This window comes from Staurois parvus, unplaced genomic scaffold (genome assembly GCF_062004578.1).
Source record: "Staurois parvus isolate SC_StPar_1 unplaced genomic scaffold, SC_StPar_1.0 ptg000686l, whole genome shotgun sequence".
NCBI classification, from domain to species: domain Eukaryota; kingdom Metazoa; phylum Chordata; class Amphibia; order Anura; family Ranidae; genus Staurois; species Staurois parvus.
Window position 1 is genome coordinate 3,794,376 of NW_028318482.1, and position 20,818 is coordinate 3,815,193.

General features: G+C 40.9%; 1 protein-coding gene across 3 annotated transcripts in view; it reads right to left on the minus strand.

Moving 5' to 3' along the window:
• Positions 1-20,818, minus strand: part of TTYH1 (tweety family member 1) — a 283,569-nt gene that overhangs the window by 67,276 nt on the left and 195,475 nt on the right. For all 3 annotated transcript variants that reach the window (XM_089652576.1, XM_089652575.1, XM_089652577.1), the window contains exons 6-9: positions 13,878-13,950; positions 7,214-7,289; positions 4,130-4,185; positions 1,166-1,258 (exon numbers count right to left, since the gene is read on the minus strand). In XM_089652576.1, coding sequence (XP_089508702.1) covers positions 1,166-1,258; positions 4,130-4,185; positions 7,214-7,289; positions 13,878-13,950 — 298 coding nt within the window. The remainder of the gene's footprint in view (positions 1-1,165; positions 1,259-4,129; positions 4,186-7,213; positions 7,290-13,877; positions 13,951-20,818) is intronic.

Below are 20,818 nucleotides of genomic sequence, written 5' to 3' on the forward strand. Positions count from 1 at the left end.
CGCAGTTACCGGGAGTCGCGGTGCAGGAGGGAACCGTGCTCAGTGCGGACGCTGCTGGTCTCTCATATCAGCATAGTTGATGGGGCCAGCTTGAGATGCATCCAAGATGGCCGCAGAGCGGAAGTGACGTCAAGACGTTGTTAGGAATCGTCCTAGAAAATGCGTCACCGCCCCCTTTGGACGATTCCTAACAACGTCTTGACGTCACTTCCGCTCGGCGGCCATCTTGGATGCGACTCCCGGTAACTGCGCCTGCCATCCTCGCTCCTTCTGTTGGGATCCGCCTAGAGCGTCAGCCATTGGATACACCCTGGCACTGCAGCCATCTGTCTGTGATGTGCAGTTCAGATGATGTTCTCCTTCCTATACCTGATGCCTGATGTATACCCACGTCTTGTGAGTTTTTAATATCTTGTGTGCAATAAACTGTTTTTATTCTACTGCACTTAGTCTGGTGCTCCTCTCTCTCTTCTCTATTCCTCTACTACAGAGTCCGGTTTACTCTAGAGAGTGCAAGCCTCACGACGGTGCCTACATTGCAGCTTTGTATGTATATATATACACATATATGTATACCATCTGTTCCCCTCCTTCTCCTACTACTCAAGCTGTACTACCTGCCTTATACTCCGTATATACATATATATATGCCCCATTCCTTGTGTCATTTTGAGTTTTTTTTAAAAATAATCCCAAAGAACTGAACTCTATATATATTGTTTAAGACTTTTTTGTGTGAACACTATACCCATCTCCATCTCTCTTGCGCCAATTATATCTTTTGTTTGTCTGTCAATTCTAATAATGTAACTACCTTAATGCCCTAGTCTTTGGGCACCAAAATGTTTGTGGGAGCTGTTCTGTAAAATGAAATGTGTTTAACAAGATATCCTCACTGGAGGTTCCAGTACCACCCTACTGTTATGCTCATTACTGAGTTAAAAGGTGCTCTTGCACTAATATTTCATAATGTAAAATAAGCAAATAATTAATTAATCCAAGTGTGGGAGGTTTACACTTTTTTATGCTTTGTGGAAAGCGACAGAGTAACAAACGACTGCATACAAACTTTTCTCTTGGCCTAGTTAATATTTTCCATGTATAACTAAAATATCAGCTGTGGCTGGAACTGCATTTTGCTACTATATAAATTACATGTACTTACTTCTGCTGTTGGAAATTGTGGTATTGCTTCTTTTTCCAAACCGTGAAGCTGAGGATGAATGTTGGACAGAGATCTCTGTGACATGGTCAATTTCTGTGAAAGAAGAACTAGATTTATCTACGTATGTACATACGCAACAAACATACACATTAATAATTGTCTCTAGTAAAAATTGTAGAAGTTTCATAGTAAGCTTTTATTTAATATAAAAGGACAAACATTCATGCAATTACCTGAGAATTTAAATAAAGATATTAAATGTATTATTAGAAGTGACTTGTGTAAGTACCTGAATGTGGCTTATTATCATCCCCCACTGTAATACCCTGTGCAGGAGATCTGGGGATGTGAAAGTGACGTAGCAGTAATACTTAACTGCAGCAGAGTAATGTCAGGTCATCAACACGGCTCTGTTGTCTGCTGGGCTGTGTAAATATTGAAATTGGATGGACAGAACTACAAAATCCTTTTCCCTGATGAAGGGGCAAGACTTAGCCCCCAAAATGTGTCACCTATATTTGCAGTTTTCACCTGATTTAACAATGGATTAAACTTTTATCTTGATTTTACAATCATCCTATGGAGCTCTAACTCTAAATTAATGGTATCTACTGCAGTAGAATGACAGTCATTCTACTTGCATTTTCAGCAGAAAAGGTTAGTGGCTGCTTGCATATTTCTATCAGCTCAGGTGAACTAGACTTAACCTAAAATGTTTCTAAGGTGCTGAAATACAGAAACCTTATGGTTCCTCTGCGTTAATCATTAACATAATTTCTGTGTCCATGTGGAGCCCACTTGGATTCCAGGTCTGGCTACACATCATCTTCTGCCCAAATTGAGATGATGCCCCATCACTTCCTGACAGTAAACCCCACTCCCTGTCAATTCACAATCAAATACAAGAGCCTCTACTGCTCACTGGAACAAAATTGAAATCCATTTATATCATAGGATACAAAGAACTTTCAGAAGGTCACAAGGGTTGACACAGGTACTTGCAGGGACCAAATGGGCCCTGTAGTGCTGCACCACTGGAACCCTAGAAACCTTTTATGTTAGGGTACTTGAAGGGACCAAAAGGTCCTGCACTGCTGTACCCTTGCAATCCTGGAAAACCTTATATTGATTCTCCCAGCTTTTGCATAAATTGAACATAGAATCTGTAATCTGAAGAAAACAACCAATACATAATTTGGTGCATTATTTGCTAGGATCAGTGTTTAAACTTTGAACAGGAGACAGGGTTTGATCTTAGAGAATAATAACCAATCTGCCATGAACCTATCTTAAAGAATATGTAAACCAAACATTTCATATTCCTTATATGTGCCTTGCTGTACTGTATACAGCAAAGAGTATCCTGTTATCTTCGTATTACTTCCTTTGTTTGGAATCCATGGTGTCCCCACCAGTCCCTTTGCTTTCCTATTAAAAACAGACTACACTAGGCATGATAGTACAGCATGGTCAGTTCTCTGGCTGTGCTGGAACTCAGACTGCTCTCCTCCAATGAACAAACTTGTCTTGACTCCCTCCATGCACAGGCATTCACTGGGTAGACCAGTATACTGCTGTTTCTCTTACTGGGGCTCCTTATGCTGCTGAGAACAGAGATTATGGGGTTGATTTACTAAAACTGGAGAGTGCAAAATTTGGTGCAGCTCTGCACAGAAACAAATCAGCTTCCAGGTTTTTTTTTTGTCAAAGCTGAAGTTAGAAGCTGATTGGCTATCACACATAGCTGCACCAGATTTTGTATTTTCCACTTTTAGTAACTCACCCCTTACAAAAAAGGGGAAATGTATTTATAATCCTTTTTATAGGTATATATAAATGTTTTGCCTTTCATTTCTATTTTAATCTGCATGGGTTGTTTTACAAGGTGATGGTTTACATATTCTCTAAGCTTAGCATATGCACCTGATCCCAGTGAGAGCTACAAATGCAGTGATTGGTAAGCACTGGGCCAAACAAAGGATAAGTCTGCTGAAGAAAGGCTGTTTTCTGCAGAAATCATTAAGTATGTATACTTTAATTTTAGGTGCAGAGGGTAGTAGTGGGGACACTTTTCCTTTAAAGCATATGTGAAAGAAAAAAAAGAACACAGAATCTGTGATCTGAAGAAAACTGTCTACATAATCCAGTGCATTATTTACTTGAACCAGTGCTTGACTCTCTGATTACATTCAGCTTAAGGCACCAAGTTAGTGGAGGGTTTGATCTTTCAGAACAATAACAGATCTGCAAAATCCTCACCTTCAGCTAGGCGCAGATGCCTGACCTCGACCTGGAACAGGCGCGGACTGACCATTCGCGCACTTGGGCACTGCCGAGGGCCCGTGGTCAGTAGGGGGCCCCATGAGATGCCCCTGGTACCTTTTTCATAGGCTTTTTTGGGTGTGGGCAAGGACACAGGGGCCCCATGATTCCCTATTGCCCGGGGGCCCCATGAGTTGTGGGTCTGCCGCTGACCTGGAATATATGCACTTTTCCCCATGTGTTATCCCTTAAATATGCTGCAAATACAGAGAAATATCTGTTGATGTTCTAGTAATATAGCATGCTCCTACCCTTCTATTTGACATGACAACACAGCTTGGAATTCTTAGGTATGTAGTGTCAGCCCTGCCTACTATAATTCTGATGAAACAAAAGAACACAGATCTCTCCTTATCTCTTCCCCCTCTTCATCTCCATAACCTCTCCTTACACATTGATAGAGAGCACAGGAAATTATCAACTCATAAGGTTTATGGCAAAATCAACAGGTATTTTCGGTACTCATCAAAGAGATAATATAGCAAAACACTTTCAATGGTAAATTTAGTATATGAAAAAAAGAGCAAATTAGAGAAGTTCATTTTTAGGGTTTAGATATAATTTAATTTCTTTCAGAAATGATGCATACAGTATATTGATGTTTAAATTGTTTAACAATTATTTAGTGTAATTTAGCATTACCTGCCGGAAGGGGTTTGTTACATCCTGGTTACATGTAATGTAATACTCTAAAATATCTAAGATAAAAGAAAAAAAAATAAAGTTTAGATACTGGAAATCAGCAATACGTTTGACAGAAATATCACTCATCAAAATGCATCTATTTTACGTAATCATACAAGTAAATCCAAAGTCAATGTAAGAGCAAATCTTTATTTTTATTTTAAATTACACAGTATGGTAATTTAATGTCTTAAATGAGAAATCCCCTCTCTCTCATTTTATTTCAGGTCAGGAAGTAAAGGAAAATCTCTCGTGCAGGACACAGCAAACAATAACCAAACAGGGGTTTTACCTTCCCTACTCTATTATACTCTAAAAAAAAGTCCTTATATACACTAAGTAATGTATATATATATTTTTTGGAATGATTTATAGGGGAGATAACATACATAGGTATTAAAGCCAATAAATTTACACTACAATTTGGGAAACAATTAGACTTAGAGATTATAGTTGCCAGACACCACTGGCCGTTAAAGTGAATGTAAAGTCAATGCTTTTTTTGTTTTTTAGTTTTGAATAGAGTAGAGTGCTTAAAATCTAAATGCAGCCATAAAACCCCCCCCAGAAAAATCAACACAAGGGACGTAACTTACAATTAGTAAGCTGTGTTCCTTGTGCTGATGTCTCTTCTTTTTGTTGAAATGTTCCTCCATCCATACCCAATCACCCCCACCGCTGTAATCTTCCAGTGCTGCATGGGTTCATAGGACTAAAAGGCTGTCACAGGCCCACTATGCCCACCCTTTCTACCCAGCTCCTCCATTCATAGAAGATGTACTAGAGCTTCTGAATGAAAAGTGATCTATGAATGGAGCAGGTGGACCTATCAGTCCTGTTTCTGTGCTACAGTTTCTATGAATGGGACAGCTAGGAGAAAAGAGGGGCATAGTAGGGATTCTTGATGAAAATTTTGAATTTCCCATTACTTTCTGTCTCTGTAACAGAGGTCACAGGGACAGATACCAATAAAAACCCAGAAATCCATCCAATCCATCCAGCACCATACCCATTTGCCAGACACTGGAGTACTCAATTTATGATTACAGTGTGGTATAGCTGAATTACAAAAAGAAACCAGCACACCAACCATGTACCTAAAAAATGTTTTGAGGTTAAAATTCAAAAACATAAATTCACTGAGGTTAAAATCCAAGAATGGTTACAAAAAAAAGCTAAGAAATAACATAGCATCCCCCACACTTTGGGGTCACAGAGAACCTTTTTCTCATGATGAATAGCAAGGATACAGACATCAGTTAGCTTCACTTGAGCAAGGGGTCCTCTGTGGCCCTGAAATGTGGTAAATTATGTTCTATTTAATTTTTTTACCATTTTGTATTCTGACCTCAATACATTTTTAGGCTTCATGGGCAGTGTGCTGGCTTTTTCTTTAATTTAGCAATAAATAAAAATGACAGAGAGTCTAAACCCATTTAAAAACTAAATAAGGAGGTCTTGGCTATATTCAATTTAGACTGAATTTTCAGTTTAAATAAACTAAATATAATCCAGGTACATCTAAACAAAAGGGGCACTGTTTTCTTCAGAAGTCAGCCAGAAAAGTCTGTCCCCTTCCAAGATGCAGCAGAGATGGACCCTTCCTCTCTCAAAAGTCAGGCATGCTCCCTGTTGAGTTAGCGCGAGAGCTCTCCAATCATCAGGGAGCAGTGGGGCAGGGAATATCTTGGCCACTTATGATTGGTGGTGTGCAGTAACAGCTTTGCGGTGGGATAGCTCAGGTGGGTTCAGACTAGAATCCGAACACGCTTGAGCTCATCCCTAATCACCTCTATGAGCTTACAGCCAGAGATGAGGTTCATCAAATCCTGCGGTTTAGGATTTCCCAGTCCTGATGAATTTATGCCAAAATTCACCCTAAAGAACTTTTTTAATCCTAAATTCACTGCATGGCCTTTGAACTAGGCTTAAAATACTGAATCTGCTCTAAGGAAAGGATAGGGAAAACTGACAAACTGCAAATAGAGAGATTAGAGTCAGTTAGGAAACTGTACTTTAATTCTGATTGCTAGCTCTTGGTGTCAGCATTAGCTCTTTGTGATTAATGTTTTAATAAATGTAATAAATATTTATACTGAATGCAGTTATTCTGGAATTGATTCTGGTTAACTTTTAAACTGAGTCTGTTGTAGCCACATTTACTGTACAATAGTATGTTTTTCTTCATGTTGATTTGTTTAATTTGTGCCAGCTGACTCCAGATTACATTGTGGAACCTAGCAACCTTCTCTGGGGTTTGACATATGTGAACAAATTACACATGAGCAGCCACAATTGTCCTTACAGTATCTGGCTAATGCTGCTCATTACTGTAGGTTTGTATGCAGATTTGCTAACATTACGGAGTGAATTCTCTAGCTCTTTGGCCACTTTGATCATGCATAGATGTACTGTAATCTACTAGCGACTCTAAACAATATCGTTATTTTTCAAACATAATTCATACACATCTACTACTTAATGACTCTATAATCTATTTTTCACTAAATCATTTCTTACTGTATTTTTTTGCCTCCCTGTAACATCTTCCGTGAATCCAGATTCCTTCCTTTTTACCCCCTCACTTCAGGTTTTGTTTTTTTGAAATGAGCAGTGAATGCTGGTAGCAATCATATGCACTGCTCTATACACACTAACCATCCCATAGTTCAAAGTCCCTAATCTCAAGAGTGAGCAATTGAGCATGACTATGCTCCTATTTGCAATGGGACCATGGAGAATTAACATAGCCACCCTCTAACAGGAAGTCTGGTCACAGCAAAAAAAATGTAATTTCGAGATTGGGAGGAGGCTGAGAGCAATATAAGGTACTGTACTTCTTTGAGTTAAGAATACATACTTGAATAGAATATACTGTACATAATGTATATTTATAAACCAGAGTTTAGTGTTACCTTAATTTTCTACTATATCTCTGTGAGTTTTTTGAGTTGTGAAATTTTAATCAATCTGCTGCCAGCACACAAAATGTTGTCAAGTATAGGTTTCCTAAATTCGATTTATCAAAAAAATATTTCCTACCTGGACTGATGTTTGTAATGACCTGAGTCTGATTCATCATATACGCATCTGGATCCGAACAGAAATCGCTTAATCCCTGCAGAGATTATATAACAATTTAAATTAAAAATCAAGGAGAAACTATAGGCAACATATCAGATTACTTAATTTGTAGGTGGAAGCAGTCTGCTTTGTCCACTGTGTGTGGTGCTAAAACCTGAGTGGTACCACAGCAGCATGCTGGTTGGATACACTGCAGCCTTGTGACCCTTGGTGACCATCTTGGGTTAGTAGGGTCTATATAAATCCCTGCCCCTGGGATTTGGCATGCTTTTCTGCAAATGGCTAGGATAGGGAGAGATACCCTGATTGCTAGGGAAAGTACTTAGTAGCAGGGAGAGGTTCCAGACAAGAAGGGACAGGTTAGGGACTCACTTTCCTGTAAGGAAACCTCCCCGCTTGGGACCAGACCAGTAGTAGATAAACACACCAACTATGGGTGTGATTAATAGGTACACCTGTGTCATGTCCTTGATTGTTAGTATTACCCCTATTTCATAGTAGGATCACATGAACTTTTTTAGGCACCATAAACAACAGATTAAAATACAAAACATATTTTATTATTGTACAAAAATTGTTTAAAATGCTGAAGACATATTAAAAAATGCTTAAGCAATAACAGACGATCAGGTCCAGTGGGTGATACAATTGCATAAGGAAATAAGAGCCCCAATGAAAGGGGGGTGGGGGTGGGGACTTTTATCATACATTTCCGACACCCAGTAATATTAATTAATATTACTTATCAAGTAATTAATATTTCCTTTTGTTTTAAGGGGCCTTTTCGATAACTGAGGAAGACACTAAGCTTCCATCTACCTCTTAAGTCTTGGCTAAGGGCCACATGGAGTCTATATATGGCCTTTGGATAAATATTTAGAAGTCTATGTAGAGTGTGCCAGCCATTGAGTAAGTAGATACCCAATTATATACTATATTTGGCTGCATTCAGCCCTGGGCATAAAATGTATTCCTAGTACTGATTCATATACTTATACTGTATATACTCCTTTTTAGAAGGACTCCATTCCTTATTGTACTAGTCTCCACATCAGTTTGGGTGTCCATCATCCGGGTCTGGGTTGTCCTTTCTGTCCATTCTCTATGATGTTTCCTTCAAATGTAAGTCATTGCAAATAAATGTTCTAAATGGTATAAATACAAGCTATGTACATGTGACTATTTTTGTTTTTTTGCTTCCATCAATATAGAATATTAGTTTCAAGCTCCTGAAGAAGCGATCATCATCGGGACACATGTTGAGCTCATCAATGTGACCTTCATGGGGCAAACTGGGTGTAGGAAGTTTATGACCAAAGTGCCCCCCATTTCCATTGGGGCTCTTATTTCCTTTTGCAATTGTATCACCCACTAGACCTGACCGTCTGTTATTGCTTAAGCATTTTTTAATATGTCTTCAGCATTTTTTTTGTTCAATAATAAAATATGTTTTGTATTTTAATCTGTTGTTTATGGTGCCTAAAAGGCAGTGATCCTACTATGGGATAGTGGTAATACTTGGGACCAGACCGGCCGGGCCATGCTCTCCTACTTCTGAAACCGATGCTGTTGGCATCTCTCTTCAGCCACCTCGTGAGCTGCACTGAAACTGTGAGTGCTCCCCTAAGCGGCACTCAACCACTAGGGTGTATGTAACTTTGGCATTCTACTCAATATAAGTTTCAAGTTTCTGTGTGATTAATGCCACCACACCACGCTGTACCTCTCTACAAACTGCTACTACCATCCAAGAAATTGTATTATTGTGTAAAGAAAGAAAGCTTACTTCATGCACCTCTATCAGAATGTACATGCCCATGCCACACTTAACTGGGATCAAGTTCAGGATTATTCAGAAATAATACTGGCAGAACTTGGCAGAACTAGCTGCAAAAAAAGTGGAATACCAGGACAAAAACCAAAGCCGCTCATCAAGTATGTAATGTTCCAACTGAATTTAAAGTGCACTACAGAAACTGAACTCAGAGCCCCCTAAACTTAAAAACAAAGCAGAAAAACAGCCCTACAGCAATATAATAATGGCAACCTTTCTTTTTATAATCTAATCGAATCCTTTTAGGTGCTTAAATAGGTAGATTCAGCATTCACTGGTCACTATAGCAATGCATTTTGTTTTATAATTCTTTATAGAAAGCCTTTCCTAATCATGCATTTTTACCTTAAAATTTTTTCCTTTAAAACCATAGAGGCATAAGAAGCAATTGTGTGATTTAACCTAATAGTATCCAATCGAATTTAAAATCTTTACATATTCCACCCATGTGTCTAGTTTGCAAAGTTATGCAAATATTTCCTTAGATTGTTATCATGCAAAGCATAGAGAGATAGAAAATACAGCTGATTAGACCATCTCTTCTCTGCCTCCAACGTAATGTGATCTTTGCATGACGGTGAACATCTCATCCTGCTGTTTTCCCAGTAGACGGAGCAGATGAAAGCTTTCACATTTCACTTTGCATTGAATGACTCCCCCCGCTCTTATTCTACTATTCACATAATAGTAATGAACTTGAACTTCAGACCCATAGAGAGTTAAATGTGGCTTAAGGAGGAGGAAAAGGTGTCTGTGAATTGGGCAACGTGATTCAGGTTCAGTACAACTGCATTAATACCTCATTTTGGAGGCTAATTAAAACTGACAGATGCGACAGTGGGTGAGGGGTGGGAGAAACCACTGACCCAGCACATAAAATAGACCAATTAAATTATCTCGCTTCATGGGGCTTGATGGGCGTGCAAGCAGGACAAAGAATAGAACAGAGGCGGGGGGACCTGCCAGCAGAGAGCAAATGAAAGACACAGCACAGTTGCTGACAACCGATTCATAAAAAATGGAGGATTAAACCTATATTTCCATTTTGGGAAAACTGCAGGAGGGTGTCTGCGAGAGGAAACTTTCCTGAATTCTGGAAGTGCAAATTGCCAATCACATATTTCAAGTCACAGACATGTGAGAAGTTTCTGGTGTGAATGTTAAAAGGGCCAGTACAAATGAGGAACATCAACACCCCAGAGACTGCAAGGAAAAACTTTACATTGTGGATAAATAAGAACAAATATTTCAGAACCTTGCAGATTCTCTTCCATCTTGGTTTTCAAACAGTAAAGTACCATGCAGAACCTCCACTGTAACTCACTCTGTAAGCTACTAAGTAGTCTGCCTATGAGTTTTTCTCCACTTTTCTGATTAAAGAATTCCAGGAATGGTATATTTTTTTATATAGATACATTGGCACAGCTTGGATCAATGTAACTATATACTATACCTGGCCCCTAGAAGCTGGAAATCACTGAAGTAGATACAACTAATCCAGTGATCTCCACTTGCTTCTGGGTCCTGTGCTGAACATCCAGGCACATGCATTGTGAATACAGGAGGTCATCCACTCACTATGGGCACCATTCAGAGAATGCTTTGCACTCTGGAATGAATGCAAAGTGTTCTCTGATTGGATGAGGTGGACAAGCAAGGCAATGACGTAATGCATTCCACCTTGTCCAATCAGAGAACATTTTGCATTAATTCGGAAAATGCAAAGCATTCACCAAATGGTGCCTGTGCTGCGAAGCAGACCTCCTGTGTTCACAATGCATCACACCAACCCCTTTGCAGTCAGCAGAGGACCTGAAACAATTGGAGATCACTGAAATCTACTTCAGTGATTTCCAGCTTCCAGTGTCTGCTAGCATTGATTTCCAGGGCCATTGGACAGGTATGGTATATACATAGTTACAATGATCCAAGATAGACTATGTAAAATATACTATGCCTGGAATTCATCTTTAAAATGATCTGCAATTCTAGTTTATATATTGGCTTTGTATATATTTGTTTGCATTCATATTAAGCATAACAACTGTAATTATGGAATAAAAAAAATATTGCATATACATATTTTGTATTCTTACTTTCAAACAGCAAGTAGGCTCATTTTCACACGCGTACCTGATTAGCCTTATTTTCACTACTGAAAGAAAGCTGTTACTTACAGATCTCAGTAACTCAAACTCAAATGTAGACATACATAACTTCATTAGGCATAGCAGTGACTCATGCCCTCTCTCCCCCCCCCCCCCCCCCCTCCTGCTGTGTAACACGGAGCTCCTTCAGATGTTTTAATCAGAGTAAGAGAAGAGGGTGATGGGGAAGGTGCTCTCTATAGAAAAAAAATAACGTGCATTTCTAAATTATTTGTGAGTGTACCCTGAATTAAATTATTATTTTTTATATTATTTAATATCCCTCTCCAGTGCATTTTTGTATACAGTTCTCTCCCCATAAACTGGCTGGTGCTCACTTAGAAAAAAGTCAGCATAAGTGAGAAATTAGATTCATCTTATTTTTCTATTGTATTATTGAGTTTGAGTATATATTGTACTTTTTACTGAATTTTTTAATATTATGATCTTTGCCTTTCACATCCGAGCTGACAACTCTTTAAAAAAATGCTCCAGTTTTTTTGTGCTTTAGACCTGCCAAAGAAGGTAGAACCTCCAAGATTTGTTATCTACCAACTCTCCCCAACACTCTACAGCCTGGACAATTTTCCCTTCTCATCTGAGCCATGAGCACACTGCCAGACACTGCTGTACTACTAGTTATGGTAGTTTCTGCTGGGCTTCTTTTCACATCATCCAGCTAGGATCCAGGACTCACTGCATGGCAAATACAGCTCACCTTCTGGCCATGTAGAGCTGCCTCCTTTCAGGTTCACATAATTTATACCATACACTGTGACTGTAATTACATGTATATATTAAAGTGACTTTTATATTACTGCACTTAGGTCTCTGTGCCTTGTACTTTATTATTTTATTGTTTTAACAGGGAAATAATAACTTGTTATAAGCACCACTTCTGGTTAGAATACCAAATAAAATTAGCAGGCTTCCAATAAGAGCATTTTGTACTTCTCACAATAATCCAAAGTAGTCTGTTTTCCAGAAATATTGAGTTGAAAGTATCAGCTCGCACCATTTACTCCTCTGTCCTCCGGATGGCAAAGCAATTTGATTATTCTTTGTAAATTGATTGGCTATAGCCAACAAATTTAATGCTCCATGGTAGGATTGTTATAGTTATAATGTTTCCTGCAACTGCGTTCTTTTTCACTGAACTTCTTTCAATTGCCTTTCCACACCTAAATGTCTCTATCAGGAAGATTCACATCATTCACTAAGCTCTAGGAAAAATCCCTTTGTAAAGCGAACAGCCTATTTGCCTTCAGTGAATCAACCCCAGTAAATTATCCATATTGATGTCAAATGATAAGAGAAGGAAATCAAGTAGGGAAACTATAGATAAACCACCAACACCTATGTGAACCAAATGTAAAATAAACATGATCAGCTTAGTGTCACATAAAATGAAATCCCATCAAACAGCGTTTGCAATTATCAATAAATAAATACATGAAAATAAAGTAAAAAAACAAATTAAAAAAATTATAAGTGTCCAAATAAATCAGAAGTGTCCAGATAAAGTCCCAAAAACATATATTTGGTATTCTGTGTGTTTTTCACCCACCTGACTCCATTGGATCCATAAAAAATAGTGCTCCCACTTTGTCAACAACAAAACAATCTGCACTCACCAGGCCAAGTTGAACCCTTGCTTACACAAGAAAGTCAATCATCGCTGATGACAGGAACCATCACTTGAGTCCAGAGTAGAAGGAAACAAAATATATGTTTTTGGGACTTTATCTGGACCCTTATGATTTATTTGGACTCTTATGGAGTTTTTGTATTTAATTTTTATATGAATTTATTTATTGATGATTACAAGCACTGTTTGATGGTATTTCATTTTATAGATAGACCAGGAATTAACAATTGTTATGAGATGGGCACGCAACCAATGCTTTTAAAATTACAATACTTGTTTAGAATAACCTTTTTCTACCTTAAAACAACTTTTGGTTGTTGTATCAGATTTTGGCATTATATTAGATAGTTTACATTTACTGATAAATCCAGCAGTAGCAGCTTGGTGAACACACATTCTATGTTAGTCACAGTTTCAACCCATGCCCTGTGCCTTTATATCATCTCCTGTAAAGATCCCAAGGTATGTGACACAGGAAATTGCAAATGGCAAGTCACATCCTCTCCCATTTCCAGATGCCATCCTGCTGCTTAAAATGCTAGAGTTCAAGGAACGTCTCCCTTTCACCCTGCCACCTCAGGGAAGGTTTTTACCCTGTGAGTCACAGTTGTAGAAAAATATTACTCTGAAAAACATTTTATTGACAAGGTCAGTATGTATGTATAATACATGTTTTTACTGCTAAATTTCCACAAACTTTGCAGATTAAGAAAAAACAAAACATTTCTTAATGGTTTAAATCCAAATTGCAGGTGGAATAAAAAGGTGCCACAACCCACTATTAGTTACAATCAAACAACGCCTAAGCACTTGGGGTTTTAGGGCAACAATAGGTGCTTTATTTATATGTATATATATATATATATTTCCCCCTTTATTATGTATAAACAAAATAATGTAAGTTTATATACAATTGTGATTTATTTATTATCTGGTGCCTTAAAAACCCAAGTGCTTAGGTGTTGTGTGGTTTCTTCACAAATGTAAACCTACCACAGCTGTAGCCATCTCAAGTCCCATGGATCCCCAGCTGAGCAACAACACAAAGAAGCTCACCACAGTCATTCTGGAAAAACAAAAATACAGAAATGTAACAATACAGCTTTAATCCCATAGTGTAAAAAATAAATACAGTCACAATTCTGTGCTATCTGCTTTCTAAGTGTAATAAAAGCTAAATCAGTAATTAAAGCCCAACTCCAGCCTCTGTAAAGTCATTAATGTTAACTTTGTCCCATTTGAGAAGATTATCCCCTTACTTCCTGTTCAGTCTGAGCTCATTACCTAGACAGGAAGTGAGCAAAAGTCTCTGATAACAGAGACAGGAAAAAAACTGTCAGAGGTTCTACCCCTTTTCCAACTAGAAAAAGAGGATTTTTGCTTAAAATAGAAGTATGGGTTAACAAAAATCAATTATACTTACCTAACAGGATGCAGCATTGGTCTAATGCTGCATCTGTCTCCCACTGGATCTAAGACTGAGAACTGAGCGATCAAAGCCTAATGATTGATCAGTTCTCAGTGTACCGTGAACAGAGAGCTAATGGCTATCAGTCACCGGCTTTATGCTCTGTTCCTCCATCACTCACTGAGAGACTGAGCCAGGTGCCAAGCCAGGCTACTGGGTGGATCATGACCAAATGGTTGGGATACTTTCAGAGGCTGTACCAGCTCTATGACGTCAGCTGACAGCAGGCTTTGGGTTACAGGAATGCAGAACGAAATGCACTCCTGTGATCCCCAGGAGAATTATAGCCAAAAGAGCTTTGGGTATACTTCTCCTTTGGCTATACTTCTTTACCTTACTTGTATATTCCATATCTTGGAATATAGTTCAGGACACAGGCTGAGTATTGATAGTCCCTGGGTTATAGGTTCATACCTTTAGGTGATTGTACACAGGCAAAGCTTTTGAGGACATGCTCCCTGAGTAATTTCCTCATAACCCTCCACACTCCATGAATCCTTGGCTTTGTGGCAAGCAATGCACCAAGAGTGACCAAGGAATAAAGGTGAGGATGCCCTATGTCCCGTACTGTGCTCCAATAGAAGGAATTTACAAGTAAGTCAAAATTCCTCTTATTTTAATTGTACAATATGGGACACAGGCTGAGTATTCATAGACTCTGGGACATCCCCAAGCAATATAAAAGTCTTAGTAATGCAGCGCTTGAGATAAATAATGTAGCAATAACCAGATAGAACAACAGCTGAGATGTGTTCATAGAGAGTGTTCATATGTGGTACACTGAAGTCCGCACAACAGAAGATATTCCAATATTGTAGAGATCACCTGGTGCAAAACAGTCCTGGATGCTCCGTGAAAGAGTAGTACAATAATGCACTTACCAGAAGTACAAACAAACTGAGCGTTGTATGTGTCATGGAAATTTTGTATTGTTGGTCGAACTTTAAATGTGTCATATATTCGTGTTATTCATATGTCTCTCGTGTGGCTTAATTAAAGCTCTGAAGGCTGCAATTGGGCCATGCGCATGTACAATGTATGTATTACAGTACTCAGCTTGGTAATGGATGAGATGGCAGATCTGCGCTTATAGACCGGCGTGTATACCACCACGGCATCCATGCGAATGCTGCTGTCAGTAGACCGTGGGCCTGTATCCACATATCAGCAGCATGGTACCACGTGGGCTTCATAACGCAATGCGCAAGCGGTGTGAACTCCACGTGTAGGCTTATGCATATCTTACAACCCATTACTAATCTGAACTGTATCTGGGATGGATGTGTTTTAATAAAGATCGTATCGGGCCCATCCAGGTACAGACTGATATTTTTAGGGAGATGCTTGTGCAGAGAATTTTGCATACCAATAGAAGCTAGTAGGACAGGAAATATGACCTCAGATGGCTCATAGGGGGGAAGGGGAGGAAGTCTGCTGACCTCAGAAGACTCATGGGGGAGGACCAGTGATAGATAATAGCAAAGGCTATGCTCCAATTGGAATGTACATCCTCTGTATAGGCAATCCCCATTGTATTGTTCGGTGGGAGGGATTGACTTTATTCATGTGGGGGGCATGTGTGTATTCTTAATAAAACAGAGAGCTGAGCCTAAAGCCGGCCCTTATGTGGATTGCAACCAGCCTTAGAGTGTCGTGTGATCATTCTAGGGTAACGGAGCTCCAATCACCCACAAATTCAACAGAACCAAAGTATTTGGATGGGCAGGAATCGTGTAGTTTGGCTGCAGTTGTGGTAAGCGAGATTCGCACAGCTTTATGGGGGATTTCTGCGCATCCAACTGCGAGTACTCACGGTAAGGAGAAATTCGTTAAAATGAATTTCCAAGACAGTTTGGCGAGCCTGGTGGATACTAACGCGTATTATTGCATAGCTAACAAAGAACGGGGGGGAAATGAACTATCATGAACTAGCAAAAAGTATGCCGGCACATTTCAGGTCTCTCTGCCATTAAGAGGATCGCTTTTTGCGTGTTCGTGTGGCTGATTTCGCTCTCTGTTAGCTAACAAGAAATACCGCTTAACAAGGACCTCGTTTTTTGTCCTAAACTCTTGATTTGTGGGTGAAAGACAAGGGTTTGTCTCTGCGGAGAGCAGCAGAGGGGTGGGTTTTGGTTGGCTGGATTTGGTCAAGTTTAAAAATCTTCCAACCAAAAATTAAACGGGTATATGTTTTAGTGGGTAAAAGTTGTTGCATAGTGTTAGGTAAGTATTTGTGGGCTGTAGGTACTGTGGTGATTGCTTTACCCCCCTCCACGTGAGGTAATTATTACAGTGCTGAAAGGCTTAGGTTAATTGTTAACTGTTGTAAGATCTGTGTTATGTGGTCTGTACAATGTTTTGTGGTACTACTGCTCCCAGCAAGCATGCAGCAGGGGGTCCTTTCTGTTACATGTGCATGTTAGTGTGATATGTTGGTGTTTTATGTCCGTTCTGTGATTGTGCCCAAATTGTGTTGTATGTGTACTTCATATTGTTGTGTAATTGTCCAGTGTATGTTCTGTCTAAAAGTCTGTTTTATGTAAGAGGCAATTTTGAGGCTAGAGTCTGCCGTGTGTTTCCCTGTGGGGGGTCATTTTCTTGACTAAACCACATGGACTCCTTTTGTTTGGTGGCCATTTTGTTGGCTACCAAATGTGCAGTAATCTCTATGCAATGTGCATGAAGTTTCCTATATGCATTTGACCCATATTGTGTTTTTAATCCAAATTTTTTACAGTTTCATTTGTTTGCTTTTAGCTTTAAATTGGCGTATTGCCAGCCAATTTAAAGTGTATTAAGCGAGTTTTCCCTTCACGTGTTCCACATTTAGTGAGCGCGGTGTAGTCTGGGTTTTTGCACATAGATTTCTTGTATAGTGATTATGTTTTTCTTGTGTTTTTCCTGTTAAAAGTAGTTCCTTATTGTAAAGCGGGTTTGTTTTAAGCTGCTGTGTCGCGTGTTTCACGTCCAGCAGACTTTTTGTGTAAACGGTTCTAGGTGGTTGCAGTAAAGATTGCGTGTATAACGTGGATCGTTTAGCGGTGCTGATAGGAGTGATTTTTGCGTCAGCAACAAGGTTACTTTTGGCGCAGTTTTTCGGTTTACCTCTGTGTAATTGTTTTACTGTGAAACGTCCCGTGTTTTCATAAGGATCCACTTTGTCCTTTTTAACAGTTTTTCAGGTTGAAAAGAGTTTTTTTTTCTGTGTGTATTAGGAAAGTTTTTTTCTTTACACAAATTTCCTAAAGGTCAGTTAGCAGGTTTCTGCCCAACCAGTGACCCCTAAGTAACATCCAAGAACCCCTCTTTTTGTTTTGACTTGTGTTAGCTACTGTGTGCAGGGAGAGAAAAGCCACTTTCATCATTGTGCGGTGTGGCCTGCCAAACACAGTGGGTGATGAGAACCACATAAATTACGCTGTGTGAGTGGGCGGTCCAGGGAAGTATTAGCCTGGTCACCACAAACACTTCGGGTGGTCAGGATCACACAAATTGCGCTGTGGGAGTGGGAGGTGTGCTCTCAGTCTGACCGCCACTTGATGCGCTTCGGGTGATCGATAAGTATCACATAAATTACGCTGTGCTGGGAAAGTGGTGGAATCAGGCCTCTCGGTAGGATCCCACCGAGTGCTCCAGGGGGTAAACAGGTACCCGGACGCGGGATATATACCAGTGACTAGTCACGATGGGCAGTAGTCAGTCCATGAAGAGAGAGGGGGAACCAGCCCTCTTCAGGGTAAGGACAGCTGCACAACTGATGAAGGTGAGTTTGGGGGGGAAGTCTACAGAACCCCTCAAAAGGTGGAATAAATGGTCGAAGGGTACCAGATGGGAAATTCCCCGGGAAGGTACATTTGACGCATGGAGGTGGGAAAAATTCATCTCTGAATTTGAACCACGGATGCAGGCGTCAGAACTAGAGATCGCACAGCTATGGCTTCACAGGTCAATCCGATTAGGGAAGCAGGGCATACATAAACTGGTGTCTGTCCGGAAGAACCAGGTGATGTATACCTGGCCTCCAGAGGGAATAAAACAGGAGGATCCAGTGTCAGAGGTGGAGGAAGCTCTTTCAGGGCTGACTCTACTAAGGCAGGCAGGATCAGGGTCTGCTGGGGTCCCCCAACAACCAACAGTGGCTGAGATAAGTATAACTGCACCTGTCTCTTCTGTTAGTGACGTCACTCTTGACATACCTTCTGTGTCTTCTGTCTCTATGCCTCAGCCTCTGCCTCTACCTCTCCCTTCTCCCTGCTTCACCCCAGCTCCTTCTGTTTCCAACTATGAAGCCTACTCAACAACCGATTTGCAGACTATCTGTGAATCAAGGGGAATAGATACCCGGTTAAAAAACAGGGCGGATTGCATCAAAGCGCTACGAACCACTGATCAGACCCCTGCCCCCCAGCTATACCCTGATCTGAGGGACCTCAAACCTGAAGGTGCAGTAAGCGAGGTGGTTAATCTAAGCCCACCGATGATGCTGGGCCAGCCCTTGCACTCTTCCCGGACCGAGGCCTATCCAGTCAGGGTGCAGCAATTTGAAGGTCCTCCCAATGCACAGGGGGAACGGACTTTAGGGGAACGGGTAGTTTGGCATGTCCCCTTCACCCCGGCAGAGATCCGCACTATTCTGGCTGAGCTCCCGGACTATCGAGTCAATCCGAGAGGATTTGCTCGAATGTTTGGACAAAACCAGTTCAGCTATGGTATGAGCGGGTCAGATTGTGCACAGATCCTACGGGCAAAGGTGGGCATGGAAGTGGCCAGTACAGTGATTGCAGGGTGCTCTATAACCACGCATGAGGAGATGACTTCAGGGGGCAAAGAGTTCTGTACACAGCTAAAGGCAAAGCTTCCAGAAATGTATGGTGCTACCTCTACTACGGACATGATGAAGCTCACCCAGGGTCCTAATGAGGAAAGCGCCTGCTTCTGGCGCCGTCTCAAGCAGACGGCACTGGATGCGGATCTGGAAGTTGGACCTGATGCTCCAACTGAAGGGGTAAAGGTGACCGCGACGCACATTCTGTTGCGGGCCAAATTTTTGGAAGGCATCGATACTAAAATTCGGGAAAGGCTGGTTCTGGCCCGACCCGAATATAATGAGATGTCTATCCCTGCTATCCTTTCCACTCTTGCGGCAATAGAGAGGGAAATGGATAGAAGAAAACAAGACAAGGCCAAAGTTCTTATGTCCCAGACCCCACACGAAAAACCAAGGGATCTGGGTCACAGGAAGGATAGGCCCCCACCCAGGTGCTTCCAGTGCCACCAAACGGGGCACATGAGGAGGAGCTGTCCCCAATTACCTAAAGGTCGGTGGCAGTTCATTCCTGATGAGTCCTCCGCCCCTATGACCACCATGGTAAGTAACTCCTATGAATTCTCATAGGAAGTTGACAAATCGGTGTGGGCCCAGATCCATCTTTTTCTAGAGGAATTAAAATATCCCCTCCCTTGCCTCACCGACACCAGTGCAGCAAGAACGGTCCTGCGAAAACAGGACATCCAAGGCAAGGTACCCCTCTCAGGGGAAAACCCTCCTAACCCCTACTAACCTCACTATCAAACGATGCACTATTCTTAACCCAGCTTCTCTTCTTCCTGTGTTGGAAGATGAGAAGGGGGGGAGGACAGCAATGACAGTGCTGAATTTTGCAACACGACTAACAATACTAACACCTCTTCTGCTAACATGTCTTCTTTGTCCACTACTAATCTCTCTTCCAAAGGACACGACTGCATCTCTTTGGTGGAACTGGAGTCAGCGGCGACACACCCCATATCACCCCGAGAGTAGCGGTAAGGTTGAACGTCTTCCGATACCCAAAAACCTTGGCCTGAGTGTCTCCCCATTGCCCCCTATTCCATCCGGAATGCCCCTCGGCAACCACATGGGCTGTCACCCTACGAGGTGTTGTTTGGGGGACCTCCCAAAACAGGGTTGTACTTTCCTCAACAGTTGTCGTCTTTGCATTCACAGCTTACAGGTTATGTGCAATCTCTGCAACGGGAGCTGCAGAAGATACACCATCGGGTTCGCGAATCGCTCCCCGATCCAAATACAATAACAGGTGTTCTTTCTATTGAGCCAGGTGATTGGGTCGTCCTAAAGAAACATCAAAGAACCGGACTCGAGCCACGGTTCACCGGACCATACCAAGTCCAGCTGACGACACCTACCTCACTCAAACTCGAGGGACGAGACAACTGGGTGCACGCAAGCCACTGCAAGAAGCTTTTCAGCTACACCAGAGAATGAGGGGTGTCATTTTCCTTTTTCTTTTTGTTTGTATGTCTTACATGTGTGTGAACGGAGGAAAAGATGGCAGATACCCCAACCTTTTATTTAAAATGCACCTGCGTTTAGCCAGAACCGCCAACAAAACCAACTGTTGGGTATGCTCTAAGCCCCCACCCAGTCATCACATGTCCGCAATGGCTGCTGTTCATGCCCTATATG